The 22,595-nt window shown below is 38.0% G+C and overlaps 1 protein-coding gene across 2 annotated transcripts in view; it reads left to right on the plus strand.

Moving 5' to 3' along the window:
* Positions 1 to 1,775: 1,775 nt before the first annotated feature.
* Positions 1,776 to 22,595, plus strand: part of LOC139973547 (fibrinogen-like protein A) — a 31,460-nt gene continuing 10,640 nt past the window's right edge. The window contains exons 1-6 of one of the 2 annotated variants that reach the window (XM_071980308.1): positions 4,070 to 4,338; positions 6,932 to 7,157; positions 8,011 to 8,079; positions 13,120 to 13,181; positions 13,935 to 14,063; positions 19,438 to 19,702. In XM_071980308.1, coding sequence (XP_071836409.1) covers positions 7,136 to 7,157; positions 8,011 to 8,079; positions 13,120 to 13,181; positions 13,935 to 14,063; positions 19,438 to 19,702 — 547 coding nt within the window. In that variant the 5' untranslated portion in view covers positions 4,070 to 4,338; positions 6,932 to 7,135. Of the gene's footprint in view, positions 2,284 to 4,069; positions 4,339 to 6,931; positions 7,158 to 8,010; positions 8,080 to 13,119; positions 13,182 to 13,934; positions 14,064 to 19,437; positions 19,703 to 22,595 lie in introns of those variants that run through there. The other variant, XM_071980307.1, reaches the window with a different exon arrangement.

A 22,595-nucleotide genomic window follows, 5' to 3' on the forward strand; every position in this document is an offset into this window, starting at 1 on the left:
CTAACATAGTGCTTTTACATCTTGTCTGCATGTGCCGTCAATGCCACCGTCATAAAAGAAAAGAATTGCTTTTTAATATACAATAATGAATAGACCTTCTTTTTGCAAAATATATCAATTTTTGGCACAAAAAAGGAGGGTGGGGGGTGGCGAGCACAAAAATTCGCCGAAGTCCGTTTTGGGGTCAGATCTAAGGAAAAGGGGACCAATAACCATGGGCGTATGGGAGCCCAATTGCTTTGGGTGCTGTAACGATTTGCACGAAAAATGTAAGCAAAATTGAAGGGCGTACTGGTAAAACCCCCTCACCTTTTGAGAATGTGTTACTAAATTAAAAGGTGCTAAACTTAGATGCATACTGGTGCTACCATTGGAAGGAAACTTATGTAAACAAGATTTTTACTTTCCAGGTTAGTCTCCCAATATATTTCTGTATAATATTTTCACTAGTTGGCGTCAAAAGTGTGCGTGTGGGGGGGGGGGGGGGGTCGGCTATGCGAGCATGCCACCCCCTATGCACATAACTCCACAACATCAATGCCAGATAAGTCGAGCACGTTTAGAACGTTATAGACGTTTAGTTATAAACGTTTAGAACGTGATAGTCTATTACTACCTTAGGCTGAGTTCTTATACGGACTTACTAACTCTCATCAAACAAACTTATTGTATATATTTCTGATATTTGTCTCGGGCAGTGCCCGAGACAAATATCAGAATATTGCCCGAATTTTCACAGGAATATCTTTTTGCGGGGGGGGGGGGCTTCCCCTCGCCTCCTACGCCTATGCCAATAACTTCTCTTTCAGAAATGTGTTTAGGAAGGGTGCTTAGATGCAAAATGGTGCTATCATTTCTACAATTTTAACAAACTTTTGCTAGTGTACACAAATTATTGTGTGTGTGCAAATTTTCAGCTCTCCATTTCTTACACTCATCTTAATATCTCCGTCAATGTCATCAAGTTTATCATTTCCGATGCTATATGAATATTCAAATTGATATTGAACCAATCATCTTACCGATTGGATCGTATTGTCAGTTACAGTAGTTAACCCTTTTATAGTGTCGTCAATTGGTCCGTTTGTCAAATCCACACAACCTCAAATCAATCTCAATAATAATAATTTATAATAACTTCGTGACGATGACGTTACAAAAAGATTCGCTGTCGCATTGGAAAACGAAAATGTTCCCTTCAAGGGTAATTGAGTCGTGCTCAGGTTTTTTGAGGTAATCATACCTACTGGGTAAACAAGAGTACAGTACTGTACCCTTTCTATGCCCCTACCTAAATCAGTCGGAAGAATTTTGGAATCCTCTTAATGTGGAGTTTTTCATCTTACCCCCCCCCCTCTCCCCAGTACAAAACAGTTGTTGCGCCTCTACTGTTAGCTGTAGAACAATAAAGGGCTAATCGGGGTCTGACAGATATCACGTGCAAACTCAAGATTTCCTGATACACTAATATTGTTGTGATATATAATACTGCCATACTCATTGGTTACCAGAAGTCTCCCTTTACGAACTATATATGCGGATACACATGTGTTTTGCTAAAAACGTCATTTATAGTATTTGGTCACTTTTCAAGAGAATCGTTGTATCCGAGGCGTAGGAAGAAAGTTCAATCGAGGGATGGTAGGAAGGGGTGGGGGTGGGGTGTGCGGGGAGTAGAAACCTCGAAGGGCAGCAACAACCAATCATTTTCACAAATGAAAATTTTTTCAAATCTTACTAGCTGTGTTCAATCTATCTGCGCATTGAAGGCATAAACAGCCAATTGAGACTAAGCAATTTTCATTGCATATTCAAATTGTCTGGGGTATCGTCTGTAAAACAATCCGGACCACTCATCAGCTTCCAGACTTACATCGTGATCAACTAATTGATATGATGTGAATACGGAATTGTGTACAACCAGCTCCATATTGTAATCACAATGTTGAACTTGAATATGCATGAAAAATTATATACGTCATCCACCATCATGACCAATTAAAAGTCACTATAGGGGTGACTTTATTGGACGCTTTATGAAGATTGTAATAACTACTGGCAAACGGTCAGTAATTTTTCATTAGTATCACAGAACGGCAAGACATACATGATACGTACCTACTTACCACAGGAAAAGACACATTTGATAAACTTAGATTGTTTTTCCCTTTCTGCCTCTGGATTTGTTCAAAATGGAGAAAGGAGGATTAAAGCAGTGTCGATCACCTTTATTTATTCATCTTCTGATTGCTGTCATTCTGCTTCTTGGAGGAAGGTCTCAAGGTAGGCTTAATTTTACCAAAATGTACCTTTTTAACAATGATATACATTAATTTCCCATGAGTGAACAACAGAAATAGTGTTCTGGGAACAACCATGTCGACATATTTGTATATCTAAATAATAGCCTACAAGTGATTTCCTCAGAAATGCATAACGTCACATTTATCTTTTGGGGATGGACCTCCAGATCTCCCACATGACGGAGTTCCCTTCAACGATCCCAATGTCATACCAGTTATCTTCGTATAAGAGCTCAGGTGAAATGTTATATGCTATACTTCCAGCACAATTGGACTGCAGGACTATAAGCCAGCGTTGCCAGCCCCCCCCCTCCCCGCCCCCTCCAAAAACACACATTTATGTTGTTCAATCCGACTTAAGGTAGCTATAGGCCTAGGCTTGGGTAAAAACATTTACCCGTTTCACTCGATATTGTTCATCTAAGAGTCCCCCAACTAAGCTTGCACGGTTTCGTGAAAACCACAAACCGTTTTTTTTCTTGCAAAAAAACCCGAATCTGGCTCAAAAACCGGTTTTCTTCCTTCCCGAATTTCATTGAAAACATTCAAATCTCTGACGGAGGTGTAGCGATCGCTAAGATGCGTATTTTTGAAACTATACCAACACTGCTGTAAAAGTCTAGTTTGTTCGCAGTAACGGGTAAAAAATAAGGAGAATAAATTCAAGGAACGTTACTGTCTTTATGTCTCTCTTTTCATTACCCATGTTAACTTAATTAACTCATTTTAAAAATTAATATGTCGAAAAGAAATGTGTTAGTGAAATTCTTTCTTAAAGTTTTAACATAACGTGCAATTATCGTTTGTCTTGTGTTTACTCGACTTCACGAATTTCAAGTTCAGAAAAAAACTCACGGGTCAACCCGATCACCCGATGGTCTCGTCAGCGAGAAATCTACTCTGATAATGACAGTAACTATTTACTTACAGTTGTCTAAGAATTTATGTTAACTAAGGAAGGGTTTGCTCGGTCGGTTGCTTACTGTTCAACCTGCTAATGATGATAAAATAGAATTCGTTGGAATCAATAGATAACAAATTTGCCCCAGATGGAGAATCTTCCTAAACGTATATATTAATGTAAAACCCCCTCCCGGGAAAATCAATTGCTCTACCCCCATATTCACGCTATTAAGACGCTATTTTCGGAGATTAGGGCCGAGCGTAAACCCCACTATTACCAATTGGAGATCGTAAAAAAAATTCTTTACAATATGATTGGTCCAATAAATTCAGAAGTGGCTGACAAAGTGTTTGAAGGTACCAAATTGCACGAGGCTCTAGCCATGTTCGCGGGTGGTGTCTTGGCGGTAAAAGAAATTCCTCTTTAAGGAGTGAAGAGAATTTGCCGTCTACACTTTCAAGTACAAGTTGAAAAATATTGCTGGCAAAAGCGGGGATTATAGGTGGGCAAAGATTATAAATTGTTTACGTTAAATAGGAAACACGTGTTCCTCAACGTAAACGAACAACCAACTTAGAGTCCCCTTGTCTAGCGATAATTGATAAGAAATAGTGAAAGGAAACTTGCAAAGAAAATAAAATCTATTAGCGTACAAAGAAAAATTGTCCAACAGCAACATCTGTAATTTCCAGCCATATATGCAACATTTTGACTCCTTCAGTATTCCTTGGCTCAAGCCTGCCTGACGCCAGGTGTATCTTGTAAATAATAAACTGTGATTGGTCTAATGTTACTTTTTGCATCTTTGTTGTTCAACTAACAGAGCCCTGCTCAAATGTTTTCTCACTGCTAGGCCTGTGTTCTGAGCCAGTTGCGTGCGCGGCTGTACATGTCATATATGGTATTGTGGATTGCGCCATGTACCTTTCAAGTTTTAACGATCATTTTTTGAACACGAACTGTGCTCAATGTGTTTGAAAAGATTTTCTCCATATCCTTTACTGTTAAATTGAAGTAAAATAATAAGAACATCACAAAGAGGACAAACACGTTGGATATAGCAATTTATTTTCAACTGCATCTCGTCATTTAAGTGTGTACTTCTCACAACTACTAACGTTGGCAACCAAGGTCAGTTCAATACTACAAGGTCACCTAACTGATTCACGCATATAAGGGCTGCATAGCCTAATGTTAGGCCTAGCTATCCACACTCAACACTGGTATATGGCGTGTGCCAATCGTAGTTGCCAATGTCGTCTAGCAGAAAAGCTTTCGCTTGTTTTAATTTACTTTCATATTGCAAAAGGATCAGTAAATAGGAGAAACCAAAGTCAACAAATGATCGATGGAACCTTTAACTTGTTTTTTTTTTCTCCAGTATTTGCAATTAAACATTTCGGAATTCAACATTTATGTTCAATAAGTTATTTTTTTATTGAGATTGACCGCCAGACTACCTTTCATAGGAGCAGAACTATGTCAATCTCTTTTCATAACTTGCTCATTGGTTAAGAAGCAAATCTTCAAGTTTCCCACTGAAAGGTGTTATAACAAATGTTCGAACAAGTTAAGCAAAAGAGTCATTTTTTGGGGAAAATCCCGGTCGCCAGTGTAATATCCTACAGTATGGAACATACAGCGTACATGGGTATACGTTGGTAAATATACAAAAAAATGAGAGAACTCAATTATTAAAGCAAGCAGGTATTTCGTTGAACTGCCTAGCACTATATTACAAGAGCAAGTGAACAACTGATATAGAGAGGAAGTAATTTCATATAATGACAAACATGGCATGTATTTGGTGGGACATGTTTTTTTTTATTCATTCCCTATGTTCTTGACATTTAAATTATATTTCTGTGATCTATTTACATACATATGATTCATATAGTGTTATTGTGTTTGCACCTTAATTTCAAAATTATAAGATACGATTGTCTTTGCTTATTCCTGGCACCTTGCCAACTTCAGGTTGAAGTCATATTATACTTCTTATTGTTATTAGAGTAGAACGCGTGGTAATAAATGTACGGAAGCGTAGAAGGGACATATTGATGAGATATATGCAACAACTCGCCAATATGAAAAGAAGTTGACAATTGACGTTTTTTCGGGATGTATGGAGATGATACCAAATCGTTCAAAATCTGAAAATGTATCTTTGTCGAGATACAAAACGTCAAGTTTCCGTTTATTGTCAGCTTGCAATATAGTCCCTCTTAATACAAGGTTATCTTCTTCTGCCAACGGAATATCCCTTTAAATCAACATGGAAACTATGAATTATTTATAATATATAATACTTCATCAAAGGTAGTTATCGCTTCATTCGAAATTCGTAATTTAAGTCACCACAGTCATACGAAATGCAATAGCAAGTTGTACAAGGGCAGAGTTAGAGCACATTGCCAGTCAAGTATCCCATCTCAAAATCTTATCCCTAACTCATGATATGGTCGATTGAATGGGACCAATTTCGACTGGTCAAACCCCTCATTCTTCCCTGGGATGGATCGTAGTGGGTAATCTGTGATGTCATTACGGCAAATGTTTTTCAAAACCTTTATTTTTCTATTATAATCTTCTTGTTCATTTATCCTTGATACAGTTGGAATGTTCGCTTAGCTGTCAAGGTTCTCTGCCATTTTAGAATTTCAACAAAATGCAACTGTTTTTTTTAGAGATAATACTTTCTCTGTAGAAACGTTAGTTAAAAATCATACAGAAAAGCAAAAAACATTTTCCGTTGGATTGCCATGATCATATAATTGACTCTTTTGTTGCCAGATGCATTGAGAAAGTTCCACTTCATTTTGTAAAAATTCATATCGTCACCTTATAACATTCTATGAGGGTGTGGGTTTTCCCTAAGGATGAAGAAATGTCAAGAATTTGTATTAAGCAGACAACTTTAGCCAGTGGAAGATATCCCTCTAAATATTCCTGTATGATGAAATAATTAAAGTTTTAAAGCTTCTCAATATAGAAGAAGTAAGTGTTCACATAGATCTGCTTACAGGGGTAGGATCAGGGGTGGGGGGAGGGGGACTGGGGCACACCCCCCACTTTTTTCCAAAAAGCAAATGGGCCCTACTGGCAAATACAATGTGCCCCTTTGATGAAGAACTGTCTTTTGGAATATCTTAAACATTTGTTAATTTTAATATATTAAAATTAATTATTTAGTTTTAGTCTGTAAATGTATGCTATTCTAAAATGACATCCCACATCTTTTTGTAGCACGGTTAACAATAAACAATCTCAATAAATAAAAAAAAAATCAATGTTGCAGCTCATTCTACTAGGATATTATTCTATACTTGATGATGCCAAATCCTACTTCTGTGTCTAGAGTTTTGAGGCTATTGATGCATGCCTTGCTGTACTACAAAGGAGATTCACTGGAATTACTGCAGGGTCATATACAGTACTAACCCATATGGAGGAAATTATAATTCTAAATGCAGCAAATGGCATAGCTTTTAAGATATCAGATCAGCTTGTGAAAACAGTCACCAGTGACATTGATTTTCCGCAGTTGGATGTACAGCTTAGGTTGTTAAGGGGTACTAATGTTCAGCAGTTTCCTGATTTGAAAAGAATTACATCAATGAGCACAATCATTTCTGCTATATAGCAGAAACACCCAAATGTCCAACCCTTACTTTCAGAACTTGCAAACTAATTCATATACTGTATATTTGTTGGCTCATTTAAGTACCGCTTCAGCTGAGAGATCGTTCTCCACACAGCGTCTTCTAAAGAGTTATCTGAGAAGCACAATGTCACAAAAGAGATACAACAATCTGATGTTATTGAATGCACACAAATCTAAGACCGATGACTTGGATTTAACCGATGCTGCTAAAGACTTTTATTCAACGAATGAACACAGAAGGATTTTTTTGGAAAGTTCTAAATCATGGATGGAGAGAAGTACAGATGTAGGTTAATAGAGTCATTTGCACCATAACAGTATTGATAGCATACTAACACATCATATATACTTAAGTGATATGGCGATTGGCCGGCATGTGTATCGGTTTATAGCATAACGAATGGTGATTATGGAATGAGAAAGTGCCCCTCTGATGTTGTTCCCCCCTGGACTTTTTGGAAGCTTCCTACCCCTCTGAATGCTTACCTGTCTATTGCAGCAATAAGGTGGTCCACTACCTGGTTATTTCTCGGACTAAAAACCAAGGGCGTAAGAACCGGGGGCTGGGGGAGCCAGCCCCCCAGTAAAAAATATGGGGGGCGTGGAAGTATCATCCCCCCGCTTCGCAAGTCAGAAAACCCTTTTTTCATTTCCAAATTGAGAAAAAAATCTCATTTGGAGTACCAAATTGCATCTAAGGCCAGGTGAAAATGCAAAATTATTTACAAAATGGAGTGGGTGTTGAAGTGTGCTATATTGCACCAAATTGCATATGAGGCCACCTGGAAATGCAAAAAATTTCCAAAGGGGAGGGGGACACCCTCTCCCCTTAGACCCTCCCCCAGGCAGGCCATCAGTCTTCAGCCCCCCCCCCCCTACTCAAAAGTACCTTCCTACGCCAATGCTGAAAACGTCATTTAACATTATTTGCTTTAGTTCTCCGTTGTCATAGCATACAAGAAATTCATTTTTATTTGAAGTTTTCTTTATTTTGATTCAATAATTTAAAACGATTACATGAATTATACACACTTTAGAAAAGAATTAGAACAATTTCCCGCTTGTAAAATAAAATAAAACTTGTTGATAAATTTATCGTAACTATTCCTGTAATGTTTCATGTGATTCTTGTTCAACAGCTGCTCGTTACAATCCTGGTCCATGCCCAGGGGCAGCACCGAAACCAAATGACCATGTTACAAAAGAAGGTAAGTTCAACAACGAAGCAGTAAACTAAAACTTTACACTAACCGTTACAGTTTAGGAAAAATCCACTAGAGTGACGTGCGCAGGATTTGGAAGTTGATGGGGGGGGGGGGGATTCTGTTACCGATTTAGGAAGAGCTTGACGTTTTATTGAAGGCCGTCCCCTCAGCCCGGAGGCGTCGTTTTATTCTTTCTCGAACAAAAATGTCATAATCCTCGACTGAGGTCAGGGCATGGTGACCTCATCAGGAGCGTTACACATAAAACTATATCCCTCCCCTAATAAAATCAAGGGTAAATAAGCCCCCCCCCAGTCCCACCACCCACCCACTGAAAGATAGAACAATACACAAATGTGTTAATTTAATTTACATACACATAGTAGTATGTAAGTATGTTACAATTGAAGCGTTTGAAAAATTTCAAAATTTGCGAACTATAACACTATAAAGGAAAGGGGTTTAACTCCTTAGACCATCCTCAGACGACATAACATCTGATGTTGATTGGGCGTTCCCGTTACTGCCCCATCCCTCCTTGCGCATTACACTGATCTTTTCATATTTCTCGGGACCTTCAGCCAGTTTCTGCGGTCAAGTTAAATGATATTAGTATCATATTTTGTTCACATTATCTGTACCAATGTTACATCCAATGCCAGCTAGCTATCACGTAAGCTAACAACATATAGTGCTTTATGCGTTTACATTTGATGTTGCATGTAGGACTTCGATAGGGACTGTTTAGTCATTGACATTAATATCCGTAAGATTGTGAAAGGATTTTTTATTTGAGGCGGTTCAAGGGTTATTTAATCAATTTGATGTCGTCTTTATGGAAAAGCAATGTCAAATATACTGTATGGTGTGCCCATTATGAACTTCTAATTTTTTACCAGTGATATAAGAAACAGCCAACAACAAAAAAATGTGATATTTATTTTATTAAGTTCCCATAACATTATTTCAAATATCACAAACATCACAAACATCTTATAAGATAGAAATATATTGTTTTGTTGAATTCATTCTATTTGCATGGTTAGACTCATTTCATGAAACAAGTTATTTTATTATAATGACACTATAAATAATAAAAATAAAATATATTCTGTTTTATATACAATCACATTGTTCTTCATCACTAACTACTAATTTTCATAATTAATTAACCATCTTAAGTTGTCGGATATTTTTTATATTTGTGGCAAAACAAACTCAAGATTCCACGGCAATCTTATGGATATGTCTTGTATTCAGAATAAAACAATGAGCAACCATCACGGGATGTGTTAAATACTAATGACTCAACACTAACCCACGCAGGGCCCTTATACTCGGATATTCCCCTTAACTATTTTCTTGTGTTGTAATTGTCTCAGCTTATAAAAGTCTATCCTAATCAGTTTCTTTTATAAAATTGGTGATAGTTCATATAAATGGAATACTTGATGCACCACTTACAGTACAACATTCAGTGAACGTTTGGTGACCATGCATAATTTGCTACAGTAAATTGTGCTCTTTGATATTGCTGTGTTAAGAATTGGTAAAATATCAAGATCTATTAGAAGTATGCAGTGTGATGGTAGCCATTGTGTGTGGCACTGTATGCATATTCTGTAGTTGATCAATTTTGTGATTTCACACATGGTTATGAGCAAAAGGAAAGGCAACTTTTGGAACAGTTGGTTATGGTGTCGTCACGTCATGTGGATGTTAGGTATTTGTATTTGTATGTATTTATTTGTTTCATCACTATTTACAATGTGACAGGAAGTCTCCTATGCAAGGGAAGAAGGTAGGATTCATGCTAACAAGTTCACCTGAGCCTCTTTCTTTGAGACCATTGCCACATTGTCTTTTATTGATTTTTGTTACACTTTTTGGATCTGAAATGTGTTAATAACATTGAAAAACAACAAATTTCCGACATAACATCTTAAGGATGTACAGTAGAGAGAGCAAAATCAGAGCATTGGAAACTGGAGGAAGCCTGTTTATTGCTGTAAAACTTAAAAGCTGGCCCCACTTGCCCTGACTGAACCCCCTCCCCTGCCCGACTCTACTGTCGTAACCTAATTTTCATAGTTGTGACGACCCATACTCTTACAACGCACCCCTGCACACTGTATGACTAGTGAGCACAGACAACGACTGTTTTATGTTAACAAACTATGCTCCTTTAAATATGTCACATGACAAACTATTTCCCCTTGATTAGTTACAACAATTATTAAAACTGTGCAGCTTGAGTCGTGAACTGACACAAAATGCTCACTGCCAGCCAGAGAAACGTTAAGTCTGTGTACATGTTCAGTTATTGGGACTGAAACAGACATGACTTTAAAATGGGTAAAGTCAGTGGTGGAGATTTCTTGTCAGAAGTGGGGGGGGGGGGTTGCAGGCCATTGATGAAATAAAACGTCATAACTGCTGGCTCACTATCTAAGTGGAGCGCCACCATAAGTTGGCGCGAAGTGCACAAGAATTTGTTGGCAAATATTGCCTCCCAGCAAATGGCACTGCCCAGGCCTTGGTTGATGCGCAGCGTACAAGCAAATTTCTGGTTTTGGTACCCCCAGATGACCGGAAATGGCACTTCTCGGGCTTGAAACTGACCAACCATATGTACACTTTTGCCTGAGAACCTTTTTGCAAATACTTTTTTCTCATCTATAACCTTTTTGAAGATTGTCACCAGTCACACATCACGTTCGACTTCATCACATATCCTGTGGATCATTGCTTTTGTAGGTGATTCTTCATCGCGGCCCACAATATCCGTCAGCCCCACTGTTCAGAATTTGAAAATTCACAATTCTCGTAAATAAATTCACTTCAAAACATACCCATAATGTTGCACAAAATATCATCTATGGACAACCGGTATAGAAAAACCTCCTTCAAACCCTAACAGACAGGTCAAAATTGCACGAGTATGATGAAGTATGATGAAGAATGTTGGTTATGGAATTTTCGAAATTCAGACGGCTACTAAAAAATTTCATTGAAGGAAATAAAAATATATATACCAGATATTTCCGAAACCGAACACTACACACATCGACAGTTTTGAGCATGGGCGCAGATCAGTCTTGGATAATGATGGGACGCGTGTCTGTTCTATGACACTATCTAAGCGGAGCGCGACCATGGGTTCGCGCGTAGCGTTCAATTTTTTTGGGCAAATATACCTCCCAGATCGCCGGAAATAACACTTCCCAGACCTAATGATGCTCCTAAACCTCCCTAAGTTTTAGATCTCATGGCTTAGAAATTTAGTTTGGAGAAATACATGGGTGTCTGCAGAAAGAAAATCAGGGGACAAATAATCCAAGAAGACTTTTGTATATATACGATGGGTCTGGGGTCCTCTCCCAGAAAACAAATATAGACTGCCGCAAATGCGATTTCCGTCCTATATTTAACAACTGTGGATAAAATACAATAAAATGAGAACTGCTGCATGTCATTTGCACAATGCTGGATCAAACTGCGCCAAAGTTCAATACAGGGGAACTTGAAATGCAGCTATTGGTCAAGACAAATTGGTGGGGACACGGTATATCATGTCCCCACTACTGAGTTGGTGCCCGCTGTCCTCACCAGGATCTGCGCCCATGGTTTGGAGGCTGTTTATCGTGGAACGCCATTTTCATGCTCACTGATATGATGTGATATCTGCTGTTTGCTTTACAAATTCGAATAATTTTGTCACTGTTCATCTTTCTCTTGCCGTTTTCCTGCCGTATTTTCTACTCCATCCTTTTCTCCTTTTCTCTCTTTCTTCTTTTTCTTTTCCTTCCTTCACCTCGTTGAAGTTGGCAAGTGTATACAGTTCCAAAGCTATTCAACAGCAACAAAACGTTATTTTGTGTATGTCTGTTGTGGGGTGAAGTTAGCGCTATGAGCTACAAGTTCCAATGCGCAAGGTGGGGGAAAGGGGCTAGAAATAATGTGTGGGTCAATTCTAACTCGGTTTTCGGTCGTTAATTGTTGAGGTAAAAGGTTGAAATGACTTTAACAATTTCAAATTTAATAATTTGATTTATTATGCCATTTGGAGCACATAAAATAGGCTATAACAGAACATTACTGGCAAAAACTAGGGGGGTTGATTGTGTGGGCCAACCCCCCTCTTCAAAAAGTGGGGGGTTAAAACCCCCCAATCCCCCCTGTTTCTCCGCCACTGGGTAAAGTTACCATAATTTGATAGAGTAGAGATCTGTGAAAACTATATGGTTAGCCTGTATTGTTAGACCTATATTATTATATATACAGAGATATATGCATTGGTTCACTGTAATCACCATACCACCCTGACTTCATGCAAAGACAGTAGATTGCCCTCTTGTTTTGTTGGTGTACAGTGACTCCCTGTGTTCCCTTAAGTCGGGTACTGTGTTATACATATGTAGTTGCAGTGATAAACACTGTAGTCGCTGTCCTCTTTAGTCAAACTGTAACCACTTTTTCAATCCCAATTATAATCTACAAAGCCTTAACGGAAACAGCAAAAATTGCCATGTGATAAAGTAAACATCAGTTTTGTATCTTCAGACACTTTCGTGGTTTATTGCACCCGTTCAGGGGAATTATACCGTAAACTGCAACACATGCCGTAAGTAAGGGAACTTTTTCCTTGTTTCAAGGAGTTAGATTCTCCCGACCTTTGCAAGTATAAAGTCTCTCTATTTCTGAGAACGGTCAAATATCCATGAAAATCTGAAGAATAGAAAAATCAGCGAGAGCTTAATCAAAGCTATCCTATCAGAGAACAGTTATGCCCTAACCATCCCTAGTTTACCGTATATCATACTTGGAATTGTTGGTCAGAATTTGTCAATACGCTGGCACGGTAGACAAGCCATGAGTTGATGTATTTATCAGAACTGATCTCTAAAAGGATCTGTCTGAAGTACTTCCAATTTGAGTACACTTAGATAGTACAGAATGATTGTATATCACTAAATTATCGTACCTGATGTAAAGAGTCAGCAAAACGAGATATTTTTTTTTGTTTTCTTGTTTTAACGATAGCCAGCGAATCAGTGCAGACCACCCCAATGGAAACCACTACTGGTGATGATCCTTCTATCGTGGTGAGAATTACATACTTAATTACATACAATTTTGAAGTAAGAGAATATTGTGTTTGAGGAGTAAGATTTAAGATTCAAATTTTGATGATGATATGAGCAATTATGATATTGCCTGGCTGTACAATACTGTATGTTGGCTGTTAATTATCACTTCCAGTGTAGAAGAGAGATCTCACAGAAACAGCAAAGAAATAAGCTTGGAATACTGTAAATGAATAGAAAAAAATTGAAATTGGTATATTTTTTCCCCTTTGTCATCCAATAGTAAAGATACCCTTGAAACTATTCGGTTACGATGTCACTCTTTGTAGGAGAGAAGGTTACATTTTGTGATTGGCATTAAAAGTACATTCCATGAATCTTGGAAACATTAACACTATCAGTAGAGTCAATTAGAACATTCTGTTTGTAATAGCTTAGAATCGTCAGAGATTTGCAATGAATTCGACACAAAGTATCAAGGCATCAATGTTTCCAGATTGCCTGAATTACCACCAAACAAAATGTCTGTCCATTGGAGTGCATATAGGATGAGGAACCTCCTTTCCATGTGACGTTAATGTTTCTTCCTCGTTCAGCATATTGTTCTGTAGGATTTTTGTTAGCTATTTTAATACTCCAATAAAAGTATGAAGAAAAAGCTGAATGATCGTGTACTGCTGTCAAAGGTCATATATTATCCTTAATAAGATAAGATATGTCACTTCATGGTTTGCTTGCTTGCTATTAAGTAACTTGTTATGTTATTATTAGATGAAAGACTGCTTGGATGTCTTCAATGCTGGTAATACAACCGATGGCATCTACACAATCAAACCAACTAACTGGAATGGGGATTCATTTGATGTCTTCTGTAACATGACTGACGGAGGAGGATGGACGGTAAGTCAAGTATGACATCCTAGTATACACGATATATTGTATATGTATAACATGACTGACGGAGGAGGATGGACGGTAAGTCTAGTATGACATCCTATAGTATAGACGATATATGTATAATATGATCGATGGAGGAGGATGGACGATCAGTCTAGTATGACATCCTATAGTATAGACGATATATTGTATATGTTATATGACTGACGGAGGAGGATGGACGGTCAGTCTAGTATGACATCCTATAGTATAGACGATATATTGTATATGTATAATATGACTGACGGAGGAGGATGGACGGTAAGTCTAGTATGACATCCTATAGTATAGACGATATATTGTATATGTATAATATGACTGATGGAGGAGGATGGACGGTAAGTCTAGTATGACATCCTATAGTATAGACGATATATTGTTTATGTATAATATGACTGATGGAGGAGGATTGGCGGTAAGTCTAGTATGACATCCTATACTATAGACGATATATTGTATATGTATAATATGACTGACGGAGGAGGATGGACGGTAAGTCTAGTATGACATCCTATAGTATAGACGATATATTGTATATGTATAATATGACTGATGGAGGAGGATGGACGGTACGTCTAGTATGACATCCTATAGTATAGACAGTATAGACGATGTATTGTATATGTATAATATGACTGACGGAGGAGGATGGACGGTAAGTCTAGTATGACATCCTATAGTATAGACGATATATTGTATATGTATAACATGACTGACGGAGGAGGATGGACGGTAAGTCTAGTATGACATCCTATAGTATAGACGATATATGTATAATATGATCGATGGAGGAGGATGGACGATAAGTCTAGTATGACATCCTATAGTATAGACGATATATTGTATATGTTATATGACTGACGGAGGAGGATGGACGGTCAGTCTAGTATGACATCCTATAGTATAGATGATATATTGTATATGTATAATATGGCTGACGGAGGAGGATGGACGGTAAGTCTAGTATGACATCCTATAGTATAGACGATATATTGTATATGTATAACATGACTGACGGAGGAGGATGGACGGTAAGTCTAGTATGACATCCTATAGTATAGACGATATATGTATAATATGATCGATGGAGGAGGATGGACGATAAGTCTAGTATGACATCCTATAGTATAGACGATATATTGTATATGTTATATGACTGACGGAGGAGGATGGACGGTCAGTCTAGTATGACATCCTATAGTATAGATGATATATTGTATATGTATAATATGGCTGACGGAGGAGGATGGACGGTAAGTCTAGTATGACATCCTATAGTATAGACGATATATTGTATATGTATAATATGACTGACGGAGGAGGATGGACGGTAAGTCTAGTATGACATCCTATACTATAGACGATATATTGTATATGTATAATATGACTGACGGAGGAGGATGGACGGTAAGTCTAGTATGACATCCTATAGTATAGACGATATATTGTATATGTATAATATGACTGACGGAGGAGGATGGACGGTAAGTCTAGTATGACATCCTATACTATAGACGATATATTGTATATGTATAATATGACTGACGGAGGAGGATGGACGGTAAGTCTAGTATGACATCCTATAGTATAGACGATACATTGTATATGTATAATATGACTGATGGAGGAGGATGGACGGTAAGTCTAGTATGACATCCTATAGTATAGACGATATATTGTTTATGTATAATATGACTGATGGAGGAGGATTGGCGGTAAGTCTAGTATGACATCCTATAGTATAGACGTTGTATTGTATATGTATAATATGACTGACAGAGGAGGATGGACGGTAAGTCTAGTATGACATCCTATAGTATAGACGATATATTGTATATGTATAATATGACTGACGGAGGAGGATGGACGGTAAGTCTAGTATGACATCCTATACTATAGACGATATATTGTATATGTATAATATGACTGACGGAGGAGGATGGACGGTAAGTCTAGTATGACATCCTATAGTATAGACGATACATTGTATATGTATAATATGACTGATGGAGGAGGATGGACGGTAAGTCTAGTATGACATCCTATAGTATAGACGATATATTGTTTATGTATAATATGACTGATGGAGGAGGATTGGCGGTAAGTCTAGTATGACATCCTATAGTATAGACGTTGTATTGTATATGTATAATATGACTGACAGAGGAGGATGGACGGTAAGTCTAGTATGACATCCTATAGTATAGACGATATATTATATATGTATAATATGACTGACGGAGGATGGACGGTAAGTCTAGTATGACATCCTATAGTATAGACAGTATAGACGATGTATTGTATATGTATAATATGACTGACGGAGGATGGACGGTAAGTCTAGTATGACATCCTATAGTATAGACAGTATAGACGATATATTGTATATGTATAATATGACTGACGGAGGAGGATGGACGGTAAGTCTAGTATGACATCCTATAGTATACACGATATATTGTATAGGTATAATATGACTGACGGAGGAGGATGGACGGTAAGTCTAGTATGACATCCTATAGTATAGACGATGTATTGTATATGAATAATATGACTGATGGAGGAGGATGGACGGTAAGTCTAGTATGACATCCTATAGTATAGACGATATATTGTTTATGTATAATATGACTGATGGAGGAGGATTGGCGGTAAGTCTAGTATGACATCCTATAGTATAGACGATGTATTGTATATGTATAATATGACTGACAGAGGAGGATGGACGGTAAGTCTAGTATGACATCCTATAGTATAGACGATATATTGTTCATGTATAATATGACTGATGGAGGAGGATTTGGCGGTAAGTCTAGTATCACATCCTATAGTATAGACGATGTATTGTATATGTATAATATGACTGACGGAGGAGGATGGACGGTAAGTCTAGTATGACATCCTATAGTGTAGACGATATATTGTATATGTATAATATGACTGACAGAGGAGGATGGACCGTAAGTCTAGTATGACATCCTATAGTATAGACGATATATTGTTCATGTATAATATGACTGATGGAGGAGTATTTGGCGGTAAGTCTAGTATCACATCCTATAGTATAGATGATATATTGTATATGTATAATATGACTGACAGAGGAGGATGGACGGTAAGTCTAGTATGACATCCTATAGTATAGACGATATATGGTATATGTATAATATGACTGACGGAGGAGGATTGACGGTAAGTCTAGTATGAGATCCTATAGTATAGACGATGTATTGTATATGTATAATATGACTGACAGAGGAGGATGGACGGTAAGTCTAGTATGACATCCTATAGTATAGATGATGTATTGTATATGTATAATATGACTGATGGAGGAGGATGGACGGTAAGTCTAGTATGACATCCTATACTATAGACGATATATCGTATATGTATAATATGACTGATGGAGGAGGATGGACGGTAAGTCTAGTATGACATCCTATAGTATAGACGATGTATTGTATATGTATAATATGACTGACAGAGGAGGATGGACGGTAAGTCTAGTATGACATCCTATAGTATAGACAGTATAGACGATATATTGTTCATGTATAATATGACTGATGGAGGAGGATTTGGCGGTAAGTCTAGTATCACATCCTATAGTATAGACGATGTATTGTATATGTATAATATGACTGACGGAGGAGGATTGACGGTAAGTCTAGTATGACATCCTATAGTATAGACGATATATTGTATATGTATAATATGACTGACAGAGGAGGATGGACGGTAAGTCTAGTTTGACATCCTATAGTATAGATGATATATTGTATATGTATAATATGACTGACAGAGGAGGATGGACGGTAAGTCTAGTATGACATCCTATAGTATAGACAGTATAGACGATGTATTGTATATGTATAATATGACTGACGGAGGAGGATGGACGGTAAGTCTAGTATGACATCCTATAGTATAGACAATATATTTTATATGTATAATATGACTGACAGAGGAGGATGGACGGTAAGTCTAGTATGACATCCTATAGTATAGACGATATATGGTATATGTATAATATGACTGACGGAGGAGGATTGACGGTAAGTCTAGTATGAGATCCTATAGTATAGACGATGTATTGTATATGTATAATATGACTGACAGAGGAGGATGGACGGTAAGTCTAGTATGACATCCTATAGTATAGATGATGTATTGTATATGTATAATATGACTGATGGAGGAGGATGGACGGTAAGTCTAGTATGACATCCTATACTATAGACGATATATTGTATATGTATAATATGACTGATGGAGGAGGATGGACGGTAAGTCTAGTATGACATCCTACAGTAAAGACGATATATTGTATATGACTGACGGAGGAGGATGGACCTTAATTCTAGTATGATATCCTATGTCATAAATATGGTTAAGTTTGCCTCCAAAGTGTCGTTATTCTGTGGATATTGTCAGATTATAAGCACCAGAAGTGTGCTCTGTACAATAGTTATACACACATTCTCATTGACAGTTCCTTTAATCTTACGTATTCACACTGGTCAACAGGATCACTTTGGTCGATTGGTACGGAATTAGTTTGTGACGCAATGGTCAGGGGTTCTGTTCCTACCTATAGGTCTACATTTGAAGTGGCAGTGAATTTGCTAGAAACAAATAAACATCCGTTGGAATAAGAAACAAGTTTTGACACAATAAACTTCCAGTAATTTCTACTTCTTACTTTTCTTTACTAACTTTGAACCTCCAGAAGTCCACTTGAGATCATTACAGTGTTTGATTCCATTGTCTATGAATTGGGGATTGTCAGAGTAGATTCAGAGTAGATGGTTTGCTCTCTTGATATAGATTTAGAGTTTATTACAAAAGCAATCTGTCTGTCGCAATACTAGGCCCATTCTCTCCGCAAATGAGGCCAGTTTTGGTTTGTTGAAGTAATCATTTCAAACCAGAGCTGAGCCCAAATCATTAAAAGTGTTTCTGTTCCAAAGCGAATAGTATGGAAGTTTGAAAGTAAGATTCCATTATTTGTAATGGGACAGAGTTCAGACATTAGCAACAGTATCCAACGTTGGTCTGAATATCTATTACACACACAGACATTAGAACAGTTTTCATTCATGGTCTGTGAACAATCAACTATGGTGAGAAGATGGTGAAATTCACTTTGCTCTAAAATGCCACTTAACAGAAGGGTGAATTACAGTTCAGAATGGATTTAATTTGGAAGATTATGTTACTGCTCATTCACAGGTCATCCTTAGGTTCGTTCTACAAAGAAGTTAAATGCACTTTCTCATTGAAATGTTATTGAAAATAATTTGGAATTATCTTTTCATTCTTACATTATATACAGGTATTCCAACGTCGTGTTGATGGCTCCGTTGACTTCTATCGTAACTGGACCAGCTATAAGGAAGGCTTTGGTGTGCTGGACCATGAGTATTGGTTGGGAAATGATAAGTTGTATTACCTCACCAATCAAGGTGACTATCAATTTCGGATCGATATGGTGAACAAAGATGGAGCTCCATACTACGCAAAGTTTGACTTGTTCCGGATCAACGATGAAAGTGACAAGTACAGACTGTCTGGACTGGGAACTTTTAATGGAACTGCAGGTTTGTCCAAACTATAGGTTTCTCTCTGTGTTTGTTGTATACAACTTCACTGTACTATTAAATGTCATGTTCTGTTTTTTTATTTCTTTGGATGTCATTTATTTTTCTGGTTCCTTGCTGGAAGCAGAGGAACCTATGCAGTCAAGTTTGTGTGTGTGTTTTTTGTGCGTCTGTGACGCTTGCTGAAGTCCGCCGTGGTGGAGTGATGGATATTTGTCATACTCAATGTGTAGGTGTGTTATAATGAGAAGGTGTGCCCTATTGGTTTTGACGCTGACCTTATGAATATTAATGAGATTATAGAGCCAAACCTAAAAATCTTTACATTGCAATAATTCTGCAACATTAAGTTGGATTGTAGCCAAATTTGGTTTAGAATTGTTAGTTCATTGCTGGCCCGTACATATAGGCCTAAATTTTGGGGCAATCTGGGTCTAAAAACTTCCTAGCCCCTTTTTTGGGCCAGGTCTGCCCACATTTTGTTTCCACCTCAAATGCATTTTGGGACACATTCTTTGGGTCCGAATTTGAGGGGCCCATTACTTTTTGAACCAGTTGGGCCCACATTTGTGATCTGTAAAGACATCACATAAATCAAGCATGATTAGGCCTACTGACAGTGAAAATGCTAATACATAACATGCAGTTCATAAACCGAGCAAAATGACAGTCAATGCAGCAATGAAAAGACATAGAAACCATGTTCGTACAGTGACATGCTAAGGTATCACACATAGACAAGAACAACTTGCTAACAGTGATAAGCTGAGATATAACATGACTCAAATATAACAGTGATATGTGATGTAGACTGTCACAGAGATTAAGGAAACATGTCCTGATATACGGTGATATGTAATGTAGACTGTCACAGATTAAGATGCATGTCCTGCTATGTAGTGATATGTGATATAGACTGTCACAGAGATTAAGCATAAATGTTTTGCTGTGTAGTGATATGTGATGTAGACTGTCACAGATTAAGATACATGCCCTGCTGTGTAGTGATATGTGATGTAGACTGCCACAGAGATTAAGCATAAATATCCTGCTCTGTAGTGACACGTTATGTAGGCTGTCACAGAGATTGAGCATGCATGGCCTGCTGTACGGTGATATGTGATGTAGACTGCCACAGAGATTAAGCATAAATATCCTGCTGTGTAGTGACATGTTATGTAGACTGTCACAGAGATTTAGCATACATGTTCTGCTGTATGGTGATATGTGATGCAGACTGTCACAGAGATTTAGCATACATTATAAATCAATAAAGATTTCTTTATTCCGTATTCCTGTAATCCAAAGATTATTCAACGCAGAAGTAATGTTGAGTCGATTCGTGGTTTATTAGCTTTGATATCTGGTAACTATCTGGTAATCTGTTAATCTGCTAAACTGTCAATCTGTCAGTCTGGTAAATAAAATCTTTGGTTTAACACTGGAAAATACTTCTTGCTTCAATACGTTCTTGATATCGACTGAACTCAAATTACGGTAAATGAACGTAAAGACAGAACCAACGAAAACAACAAATTTCAAACACATACTCACGCACGCACGCACACTCGCACAAACACGCACACGCGCAGTAGCACTGCAACTTTACATGACGCACACTTCGTAACAATACACAAACAACACATCGTGTGAGCGCGTTTACACTCCCCCCTGTTAAATCATATGGATTTCACACACATTTACAACCAATCAAACAATTTAGTACACTGAGACAAAGTAATATATATTCAAAGAAAAATCAACAATGAGACTAATCAGACATTCTCTTTACAATACACAATTTCGTAATCGGTCTTTTGAGTATTTTATTACGAACCTTAACCCCAACGCTTCTTACTTTCCCATCGCTACTCTTGAAAACTGTATGGATTCTAGCTAAAGGCCATTTTCCGCGTGGAATTGTTTCGTCGGTGAGGAGAACTATGTCCCCAATGACAACATTTTCTTTCGGAACATTCCACTTATGGCGTTTTTGGAGGAGAGGCAGATATTCTTTCCGCCATCTCTTCCAAAACAAGGAAGCAAGGTATTGTACTTGAAGCCACCTTTTACGCCCGTAAGAGACTCCTGCGTCAACTGGGGTGTCTGGCCCATGTCTCATCAAAAGCAGGTGGTTCGGAGTAAGAGGCTCCTCATCTTTTGGATCTGAGGAGAAGTCAGTGAGAGGTCTTGAGTTGAGAATAGATTCAACCTCGGCTAGTACAGTAGTAAGAACCTCATCAGTGACCGTTTGCTGCCTCAGGACGCCTCTTAGAATCCTTCTTACCGACCTAATAAGCCTTTCCCATGCTCCTCCGAAATGGCTGGCTGTAGGAGGGTTAAAGTGCCACTCACAACCTTTACTATGAAAAAAGGCTTCTACATCATCTTTATTCATGGCTTTAAAAGCATTTCTCAGCTCTTTCTCGCCAGCTTGGAAATTAGAACCATTGTCGCTAAAAATCTTAACTGGCTGACCTCTTCTTGCTACAAAACGTCTGAAAGCATTAAGGAAGGAATCAGCATCAAGGGATTCACAAACTTCCAAATGAACAGCTCTGGAGGACAAGCAAGTAAAAATGCAACCGAACCTCTTTACGGTCGAGCGACCTCTTTTCGCTTCGAATGGCCCAAAATAGTCCACGCCGACAAAACTAAAAAGAGGTTTGTCAGAGGAGACTCTCTCCGAAGGCAATGCGGCCATTATCTGACAAGAAGGCCGTGCAAGGATCTTACGACAAATAACGCACTTACTTACTACACTCTTCACTGCTGTTCGACCATTCAGTAGCCAAAACTTCTGCCGAATGGCACTTAACGTCATGGCCAATCCACCATGACCTACCGACTCATGATAATATCTAATAATGAGTGTGACTACTGCTCCCCTAGG

The sequence above is a fragment of the Apostichopus japonicus genome, chromosome 9, assembly GCF_037975245.1.
Source record: "Apostichopus japonicus isolate 1M-3 chromosome 9, ASM3797524v1, whole genome shotgun sequence".
Lineage (NCBI taxonomy): Eukaryota > Metazoa > Echinodermata > Holothuroidea > Aspidochirotida > Stichopodidae > Apostichopus > Apostichopus japonicus.